The following is a 10,529-nucleotide window of genomic DNA, read 5'->3' as shown; positions in this document are numbered from 1 at the left end:
CGATTCTTGGTCGTGAGCCAATGGCTCTAAATGCTATGAACAACTCAGGTCTATGGATGACATGAACGATTCTAGGTCGTGAGCTAAGGACTCTTAATGCTATGAATAGATCAAGGTTGTGGATGACATGAGCAACACAAGGTCGTGAGCTCAAGGCTCTATATGTTATGAACAACTCAGGGTTGTGGATGATATGAGCGACTCATGGTCGTGAGCTTAGGGCTCTAGATGTTATGAACAACTCAAGGTTATGGTTAACATGAACGACTCTGAGTTGTGAGCTCAGGGCTCTAGATTCTATGAACACCTTTAAGTTATGGATGACATGAATGACTCTAAGTCATGGGTTCATGGCTCTATATACTATGAATAGCTTAGGGTTGTTGGTTGACATGAATGACTCCGAGTCATGAACTTAGGGGTCTAAATGCTATGAACAACTCAAGGTTATCGATGACATGAACTACAATGGCTCATAAGCTCGGGTCTCTAAATGCTATGAACAGCTTAAGGTTATAGATGATATGCATGATTCTAGGTCGTGAGCTCTAGGATCTAGATGTTATAAACAACTCAAGGTTATGGATGATATGAACGATTCTAAGTCGTGAACTCAAGGCTCTAGGTGATATGAATAGCACAAGGTTGTGGATGAAATAAACAACTTCGGGTTGTGAGCTTAAGGCTCTAAATGATATTAACAGCTCAGAGTTATGGATGATATGAACAACTCGGGATCTATGAGTTCAGGCCTCTAGATGCTATGAAGGGCTTAAGGCTGAGGATGATTTGAATGATTCTTAATCGTGAGCCCATGGCTCTAAATGCTATGAACAACACAAGGTCGTGAATGACATGAACGACTCTGGGTGTTGAGCTAAGGGCTCTAGATGCTATGAACAACTCAAGGCATTGGATGACATGAGCGACTCAAGGTTGTGAGCTTAGGGCTCTAGATGCTATGAACAGCTCAGGGCGGTGGATGACATAGTGACTCAAGGTTGTGAGCTTAGGGCTCTAAATACTACAAACAGTGCAGGGTTGTGGTTGACATGAACAACTTCGAGTCATGAGCTTAAGGCTTAGATGTTATGAACATCTCAAGGTTGTGAATGACATGAACAATTCAAGGTCGTGAGCTTAGGCCTTTAGATGCAATGAATAGCTTAGGGTTGTGGACAACATGAGCTGCTCCAGGTCGTGAGCTTAGGGCTCTAGATGTTATAAACAGCTTAGGGTTGTTGATGATATGATCGACTCATGATCCCATGAGCTTAGGCCTATAGATGCTATGAATAGCTCAGGGTTATGGATGATATGAACGATTCTTGGTCATGATCTCATAGCTCTAAATGCTACGAACAACTCAGGGTTATGGATGATATGAACAACTTCGGGTCATAGGCTTAAGGCTCTTGATACTATGAACAACTCAAGGTTGTGGTTGACATGAACGACTTTAGGTCATGAGCTCCGGGCTCTAGATGCTATAAAAAACTCAAGGTTGTTGAATACATGAACTATTATGGCTCATGAGCTCAGGTCTTTAGAAGTTATGAACAACTCAGGGTTGTTGATTATATGCACAATTCTAAGTCATGAGCTCAAGGATCTAGATGCTATGAATAGCTCAAGGTTGTGGATGATATAAACAATTTTAGGTCGTGAGCTCAAGGCTCCTGATGCTATGAACAGCTCAGGGTTATAGATGACATGAATGACTCCGGGTTGTGAGCTTAAGGCTCTAGATGCTATGAATAGCTTAGAGTTATGGTTGATATGAACGACTCGGGATCCCGTGAGTTCAGGCCTCTAGATGCTATGAACAACTCAGGGTTGAGGATGATTTGAACGATTCTTAGTCATGAGCCCATGGCTCTAAATGCTATAAACATATCATGGTTGTGAATGGCATGAATGACTGAAGGTCGTGAGCTCAACGTTCTAGATGCAATGAACAGCTCAAGGCTATGGATGACATAAGTTATTCTAGGTCTTCAGCTCATAGCTCTGGATGCTATAAATAGCTCAAGGTTGTAAATGATATGAATGACTCAGGATCCCATGAGCTTAGGCCTCTAGACACTATAAACAGCTCAAGGTTATAGATGATATGAACGATTCTATGTCGTGAGCCCATGGCTCTAAAAGCTATGAATAGCTCAAGGTTGTGGATGACATGAACGACTCCGACTTATGAGCTAAGGGCTCTAGATGCCATGAATAGCTCAAGGCTGTGGATGACATGAGTGACTCGAGGTCATGAGCTCAGGGCTCTAGATGCTATGAACAGCTCAAGACTATGGATGACATGAACGACTCCAGGTTGTTAGGTCATGGCTCTAGATGCTATGAGCAGCTTAGGGTTGTGGATGACATGAGCGACTCATGGTCGTAAGCTTAGTGCTCTAGATGCTAGAAATTGTTCTGGTTCCCCTTTCATCTTCTCTTTGTTTCCCAAGCCTCTAGTGAGTTACAAATAGAGTTCAAAAAGGTCAAATATTTAATGATTCCATCATTCATGATTGAGTTGCGAAAACTTCTAGATAAGCATCCTACATTTGAAATGAATTCTTTCTAGTTAAAGAATTAACCTAGATCCAAAACTCTAGACTTATTTTACCTATGTCTCATCTTAAAAGTCTTTAACTAGTCATAAGGTGGTTAAGTGTCATTAGAATCAAACACTTTCATATCAATGCATTTTTGGAATGTAATCGTGGACTCAAACTAATAAATTAACATATCCTAATATTTAGAAAATAAAAGATATAACATCCTTTGTTATATTATAGATTAGTTTTATAAAAATATGCTCATAAGTGGTTATTCAATTAGAATTGAGACAAACCTAAGAAAATTGAGAAATTTGAATTAACTCAATTTTAAATTCATTAAATTATATTTTAAAAAATATCTTTCTTTTCTTAAAAGAAAATTTAAAGTAAAAGTCTTCATCTTTTAACTACAAAAGAATCTAGTTGACAAAATTCCTTTTCTCGTTATACCCAAAGATTAAAAATAAAATGAAAATGAAAAGAAAGTTGCTCTTGTCCGATTATTAATTCATTAACCAGTTAAATATGTCGACATCTATTAATTATTTTGCTTCTCCAAAACTTCTTCCTTGTTTAAAACCGTTTCAATGGTGACAAGCTAAAACTATTTTAATTGTTGATTGGATTTCATGGTTGTGGATGGTGGATAACATAAAATAATATTGCTACTGTTTCCAGTATTTTGACAAGTATGATAAAGTCGAAAGAAAAAACTAAAGAGCTATCGTAATTCGTAAGGACATATCCTATGAAATCATTCTTTCTTCACGGAAAGAATGTTTCTTTTTCTTTCTCATATTCTGCAATGAACTTAGCAAATAAAGAAAGAAAAGAAAGAAACATAAAGGAAAAGAATCAAGTCTGGTAGGGATAGGGATAGGTAGGTGGATTTTTGGGTTAACCGTTTAAGCTTTTTATACGGAGGTATCTACCTGATGACGGATTTCCGGCTTTAGTTGCTTGGAATCGTTTTAAAAACTGATCCGCACCAAGGTGTTGTGGTTTTAAGACCTTATTGTACTTGTTTGCTTTAGAGGTTATAGGTGCATAATATTTTTTTTTAATAAAAGAAATGAAATGTTTAGTGATTGTTTGAATTTTTTTTTTTATTTATAAAAAAAAAAAAAAGTTGATGGCAACTTCATTCTTTAAGACTTGTTTTAAAAAAATAGTAATTTTTAATTTCTTTTTTTAAAAAATGGAATATATAAAATAAATTCATACTTTTTTATATGAGAGTTATTTCCTCTCAGTATTTCTTTTTCATTTTTTTTTTAAGGATGAGTAAAAAGATTCCAAAATTTGTATTCCTCGATAATTTAAATGTTTAGAAAACCAAAAAATCTAAAGTAATTTAAATTCACTAAAATATATATATGAAAATCTTTGTCACGGAGAGTGTTTTCAAAGTCTAGGAGGTGTACCACTTATATTTTTCTTTCAACTTCGAGAAATCCAAGGAAGGAAATTCTACATATTTTCCACATGCTTATGACTCAGCTCTCAAATGAAGGAGGGGATTTCACATATAGTGCATGGAAAAGAAAAATGGTACAATTATTAGGCATCAGAAAAGAGAAGATTGTAGTCCACCTAGTAAATCAACTTTAAAAAGTTTTCAAATGTTGAAAAAGGAAGAGGGAAAAATGTGGTTTTGGGGGACCCTGGAGAAAGTAGTGGCTCCTGCTTTTGCCAGTTGCCACCACAATGAGATGCCAAACCCATGTTCTATGAATCTGAAGCCACACGTTTAATATTTTCCACCCGATAAGACCAAATAGTGGACAAGTTAAAGGCAAAGCTTATCATCGAGAATCCATTGAGCCAAAAGTTATATATAAGTAGAACGTGCCCAACTTACTTCAAATGGATTTGTTTTCAGGAAGAAAGCGAAATGGGTATCAAAGGAGTTGGACTGTTGCTCATCCTAATTTTCTCCCACCTTTGCTTTCCTGCATCTCCTTCTCCCTCAACTCATCGGCACACCATCTTCCCATCAGGTTTCCTCCTTTCTCCCTCTTTTTCTCTCTTTTCTACCATGTCAATATATACGGTTTGCAGCCATGGTTTGGGTTTCTTTGGGAGAAGATTGCTTGGTTGATTTAAAATTGAAAGCAAGTGTAACTTAATAAACTGAAGAGCAAAATAAACAGAAGCTTCACTTTCCTTTCTGATTTCACCCCCCAAGTTTTCAGTTGCTGATGTTAAATGTAAGTGATAGCAGGTGGAGTAGCCGCCATAGCACGTTCATCATAAGAAATGAAAGTAGCGTCTTTGTTGGAGTTCTGTTTCAGAAAGGGGGAAAAATTATTCAACTGCAAATGGTGGTGTTCTTTTATTCTCCTTAGAAATTCCCTTCATTATTCCAAAAATTCGACTACCTTTTCCTAGTGGGATTGTGCTCAGATTTGCATCAGAAATATTCTTTACCTTTGTACTACGAAAACAGGTGGTCTTTTTGGGTCCCAAATATTTATGGTAACCCTATACTAGAACCGAACCATTGACACTACCATCACTCAGGGGACTCCTGAGATAACCAAAGCACTTTACCGACTCAACTCAGACCAACTGAGTGGTGATGGACACACATTATTGGATATCCTAGGAATCCTAGAGGGGATGGAAAAAGAGTTCAAAGATGGGTTTTTCCCCATTTCAGAGTAAGACACCATCTTTCCCACAACCTAATATGGGCACCACTAATTGCAAAATCCCACCAAAATAAACCCATGATTAGATTTCGCGTTATGAGAAAAAGGAAACAGATGAACTCAACAATATCCTATTTACAGTTCCTTTGCAGGAAAACAACTTCCGAGAAGGAGTAGCAGATGAAAAAGGCAGTGGTGCTAAAGAGGGAAGACACCAGGTGATACACAGCATTAAGATCGGCCATGGTCATGGTGCTGCTGGTGGTGGGGGTGAAGCAGTGGCTAGCCGATCACCTGGCAGCACCAGTAACGGAGAAACTGGAAACAATGGCGAATCTACTACAACACCTACATCTCAGGGAGGCACAGCAGTTATTCCAGTATACACCGCTGGTGCTGTGAACAACCACCGCCCTAATGCGCACCATGGTGCGGCTAGCCCCAACCAGCAAAGCTTAGGACCACTCAACCTATGTGCATCTGTCTTGGCAATTCTTGTTTTGCACGTATATTTAGTGTGTGGAAACTAGATTCAGCCAGCTGCAGCGAACAAGAAAGTGATGGTCTAGGATGTATAGAATACTGTTGTTGTTCCTTTGTAATGTCTTTCGTTCAGTTTTTCCCTGTGGATGCTACGAAAATACTACATCTTGTATTAGTCTTTTGTGTATATTCCCCTCATGTTATATAGTCATGTAAGAGTAGATCATCCTACTTGTTCATGCAACCGATGCAAGGTTGGAAAAGCGGCCTAGATATGTTAGCTTGCAGAAAAGCCAAATTTGCTTTCGACTTTGAGATTGGAGCTGATCATAACGAGGAAACAACAAATAAAAAATGAACAAATGCTGCATCAAAGTATGAAACAATGATTAGAAGTGCACAAAAATAAAATTACAAAGAGACAGAAAGGTACCAAGTAATCCAAGTAGAGGTATAACTCCATTCATCAGGAAATTAAAGGTCAGAGTAGTAATGAAAGTGCATGGCAGAATAGTAAAAGATGGCCACATCAAACTACAGGTAAAATAGTGGCTTTTGCACTCTCCCTTTCTGTGAAACTGTCCAATCCCATAATACCAAAGCAAGGCCCCAAGAAGATGTCTACACAGGGCTCTAAAACAACACATTCTTTTGCAGGGTAACTGGGTAAGAGTTCTATCAAAACAAAACTACAGACAGGAAAACCTGAATGCCTACTTGAACTGACTCTAAAAGCTAAAATTTCTTTTAGCCATAAAATAATCCAGTACAAGTCTAATGATTTGAGCAATAGAAACATGGTCATATTGGCAAAACATGTCACATTCGGTAAGACATTCTGAATAGTTCAAAGACCATTGACCAATGCAAAATACTTAAGATGATGGTTCTAATATGTTTTAGGACTCGTAAATAGATTCAAGCAAATACGGAGAAAATCTGATAGGCGCTTGCCTCATTTGAATTTAACTTCATTTCAGAGAAAGACATCTTTCCCATATTGGAATTGATCTCACCTAATAACAAAAGATCACCAAATTAAAAGCCGTTATTGGGAGAAGCCTCACTTAAGGCCAGCTTACAGGATTTTAATGCCTATGAAGGCTATTTTCTGCACAGCCCCATCCTCCAAAGTAAAAGTCCTACTCTTCACATATGGGTGGTGTAGCCGATGAACTCTTAGTTCCTTTGCAGGAAAAAGAGGAGAAAAAGATAGTAATAAAAATCACTGCAGTGCTAACGGTGGATTAACATAAATAGCAGGCCCCATAAATAGCAGCAAAGATGGGGGTAGCAGAGGCATGGCTGGTAGGCTCAAGCAGTGGCAACTAATCAACTGGCACTCTTGAGAGTGGGAACAACGTCACTTCTACATCTTATAGTCAGGAAGGCACAGCAAGCATTCCTGTATTCTCTGCTGGTGCTGCTAACAACCACCACCCAAAAGGAACTCTCACCTTGTTTGCAGTTGTATTCATGTAATTCTTGTGTTGTGTGTGTGGGTGTATATATATATATAGTAGTTCGAGTGTGGATTTGGAAACTAGATTCGACCAACATTATGAATGAAGAAAGTGATGCTTTAGGCTGTACAGATCACTACTCAACCTTTGTAACATTTTTTTTGGATAGGCAAACTTTGTTTCCTCCTACTGTCTCATCAATTTTCCTGCGAATTCTTAAGATTTGAGCATTTCAGAAACATAGTCGAGGAGATGAAATTTTCCATACTGAGTAACAAGGTCCCAAGAAGTTTAAGAACAAATGACAAATGCAAAAATAGGTATGACAAATGCAAAATACTTACTATGACAATTTTAACTTTTAAGGCTTGTATTTAAATAGACCAATATGAGTATGGAAAACAATTCAGTAAAACAATAATATAAGAATTGATATCACAATGACATGCATTGACTCAGAAATTGGGTAGAAAGTGGTGATCTACACATTCCAGTAGCTAAAAACAAAAACAGAGCCAATTTTCTCAACAATGTTTTATAGAAAAAGAAAACAAATCAAAGGGGAATAACTATCTTTTGTTAGTTCAAAGAAAAATAGTACATTCTGGCTACTAGTGATTGGTGGCCCTGGTGTAAATCTGTTGGCTGGCATGAGCAGATATCATCCTAATGGAACCTCTCGCCATCAAATCCTTGATTGCTCGACGTGCTAATGACCCATTGACCTGAAGATTGTAAAGGAGGAAAAAGAAAGAACATTGTAAATTACCTAACTAAGAAAACTTAATGCTGGCATTTGATCAGTAGATGATAACAAACATATCAATCTTTAAGTAAAAGAAGATAAGTGAGGCCCCCTTAGTGGGGGTGGGGGTGGGGCTGATGGATTTAAAGGGGGCCTAACCATAAATATAGAGGGTAGGTGGAATCAAGGCCCATTGCTGAAAACTGTGTTATCATACAGTATTTGAATAAAGCAAGCAGAGGCACTTACATAAATTTTATATCAACTCAAACATGATCATGAAAAATTCTTTCTTTTCATTTTTCAACAAAGTTTTGGATAGATCATAAGCATATAAATTTACAACAGTTGTCCCTGATATTTTCCAAAAAGCACAAAGGGAGTATAATGTTGTACCAATAGAATTGTGAACCACCATTATACATACATTAAAACATATGCAACACACAGAAAGAAAAGGAGCACAATTTAGAATATTACCCTCAGCCTGTCTGATAGGATTGAAGGAGTAATAAGCTTGTACTTGGGAACCTCCAAAAGAAGCTTATCATAAGTTCCTTGGTCAAACAGAACCATGTTGTTCACCTTCTCCTTTTGCTTACCTTTGCTCCATTTCTGCATACAAAATACTAAAATTTCTAAGACAATCAAATGAATCCTCAATGTATACCAATAAAAGCCTAAAAACAAGTAAACAATCTTATTGTCGTTTGGGCAGCAGATAAAAAAGTGGAGGTCAAAATGGAGAGCTCATGTCAAACAGTTGCCTTTGTCAGAACTAAGTGTTGTGCGTGTATTCTTTTTCTTCTTCATCTTCCTGGTTTCCCAACACTAATAAACAAAATCACACTTGCCTTCTTTTCTTACATTCTCTTGGCAAACAGTCTTATCAAGACAATGAAAACCCACAAAATCTCAACATAAGATCCATCATTTTCTCACTTCTAAATCAATCCAGAGTATAAATAGAAAGAGATCAAAGCCAGCCATATATGCAACAATAATAAGAAAAATAAACTCAAGAAGCGAGTCCAAGCTCAAAAAACCTAACCCTAACACTATAAAGGTACCTTCTTTTTCTGTTTTCCTCCGCCAGATTTGGCAGGCTTCGAAGAAGGTGGAGGAGCCTTTTCTTTCTTTGGCGCCTACAATACAGACCACATAATTATCGTCAGAATAATAAAATCAAAAGGAGCCATTTGGTTGCCAAGAAATTACTTGAAATCTAAGGCCAAATCTCCATCCTTTTCTTATGATTTCTCAGCAACCAAACAGAGCATTATCCGAGCCAAAATACATGTAGAATTGCTCAGGAGTTTACCATAACAAAGTCAGATCTCGGAGTTTCAGAAAATGGAGGAAGATGGTAGTAGCCTCAGTGAAAACATATAAAGCTAGGGTTTCGAGGGGGGAACGAAAGAATGTGTTTGGGAATAGGATTGGGGAATAACTCGGATAAGTGTATCCATGTTCTGAATAAATCCATTGCCAACCAAGTTTAATGTTGCAAACCACAGTAACTATCCGGACAAACTCTAGAGTTTTATGGAAAAATAATCCTGTTTGAAAAAAAAAAATTCTTAGATCTAGGTTATTATTTTTCTTAACTTTTTTTATCTAAAGATCATAATTATTAATTATGGTTTAATTATGGTTTTAGCTTTAAGTTAAAACCCTAATCACCTATTATGACTTTTAAAATCATATTTGATTATACACCATATTTGATTACCGTGATTTTAATTTTAAGACGAAAAATAATAATAATAATAATAATAATAATAATAAATGACACTTGATGTGATAGGATGCATTACTTTTGTGAATATTTTGAAAGCAAATCTGGATTGAAATTTTTGTTCTGAAGAAGCTTGCCTTGATTGCAAGCTCCAAACTTTATTGCCTACGAAGTTAACTATTGCAATGTCATGCCATATAAAAATGCTACTTCTAGAAAATTAAAAAATTAGGGATAAAAATATATTTGAAGAGAATCCATTTTGTTAAATTCTATTTTTGATTATTTTTTTTAAATTCAAAATTCTTAATTAATACTTTATCATTTTTTATAAAAGACTATAAGTGAACTGCATTTTTCACGTGTGTCCCCACTTGAAATGGCAAGACTTGCTTTTTATTCAATTATAAAAAATTGATTTTTCAAAAAATAATTAGAGTCACTACTTATTTTAATTTATTTTCAAAAGAGAAAATAAAATAAGAAAGAAAACTCTATATAACTCCTTTAGAAAAGATGTGTCGCAAAAAAACCGAATTTAGATTTAGGGGTCATGTTACATATCGAGAAGGTATGGTGAAAAGTCGTAGCACCCCTTTAAGTCTGTATACCTACGATCTCTACTAAGCAAATTGAGAGAATTATGACAATTAATTAATTGATCTGAATACCAAAATTACAAACACAAATCAATGTAAAGAAAATAATCATAAAAGCATAATATACAAGGTAAATAGTAGGAGAATTATGCACAAACACAAATCAATGTAAAGAAAATAATCATAAAAGCATAATATACAAGGTAGATAGTAGGAGAATTATGCATATTGAGTTAACTAATTAAAAGAAATATTTCAAAAATTACTTTTTCAAGAAATTCCATGGGAG

At 36.3% G+C, this 10,529-nt stretch overlaps 2 protein-coding genes across 2 annotated transcripts; one reads left to right on the top strand and one right to left on the bottom strand.

Annotated features, from left to right (window-relative positions):
- The first annotated feature begins 4,430 nt into the window (after positions 1–4,430).
- LOC117909828 lies at positions 4,431–6,007 on the top strand. The gene is made up of 2 exons (XM_034823878.1): positions 4,431–4,558; positions 5,354–6,007. The coding sequence occupies exons 1-2, from the start codon at positions 4,453–4,455 to the stop codon at positions 5,740–5,742; spliced, it is 495 nt and encodes a 164-aa protein (XP_034679769.1). The 5' UTR covers positions 4,431–4,452; the 3' UTR covers positions 5,743–6,007.
- Positions 6,008–7,551: 1,544 nt separating this feature from the next.
- Positions 7,552–9,323, bottom strand: LOC117909830 (40S ribosomal protein S25). Its single transcript, XM_034823879.1, has 4 exons — positions 9,225–9,323; positions 8,974–9,048; positions 8,384–8,518; positions 7,552–7,883 (listed from the first exon to the last, which is right to left on the bottom strand). The coding sequence occupies exons 1-4, from the start codon at positions 9,225–9,227 to the stop codon at positions 7,770–7,772; spliced, it is 327 nt and encodes a 108-aa protein (XP_034679770.1). The 5' UTR covers positions 9,228–9,323; the 3' UTR covers positions 7,552–7,769.
- Between the last annotated feature and the right edge of the window lie 1,206 nt (positions 9,324–10,529).

The sequence above is a fragment of the Vitis riparia genome, unplaced genomic scaffold (assembly GCF_004353265.1).
Source record: "Vitis riparia cultivar Riparia Gloire de Montpellier isolate 1030 unplaced genomic scaffold, EGFV_Vit.rip_1.0 scaffold401_pilon_pilon, whole genome shotgun sequence".
In the NCBI taxonomy this organism is placed as follows: Eukaryota; Viridiplantae; Streptophyta; class Magnoliopsida; order Vitales; family Vitaceae; genus Vitis; species Vitis riparia.
This window is presented reverse-complemented; position numbering and strand designations above follow the sequence as displayed.

Bases quoted from the DNA above. Each gene is read 5' to 3' on its own strand.
- LOC117909828 (XM_034823878.1), top strand. From the start codon at position 4,453: ATGGGTATCAAAGGAGTTGGACTGTTGCTCATCCTAATTTTCTCCCAC. The intron at 4,559-5,353 runs GTTTCCTCCTTT...TCCTATTTACAG, and splicing joins GCACACCATCTTCCCATCAG to TTCCTTTGCAGGAAAACAAC.
- LOC117909830 (XM_034823879.1), bottom strand. The intron at 8,519-8,973 runs GTACCTTTATAG...TTTTGTATGCAG, and splicing joins GAGGAAAACAGAAAAAGAAG to AAATGGAGCAAAGGTAAGCA. The intron at 7,884-8,383 runs GTAATATTCTAA...TACAATCTTCAG, and splicing joins TCCTATCAGACAGGCTGAGG to GTCAATGGGTCATTAGCACG.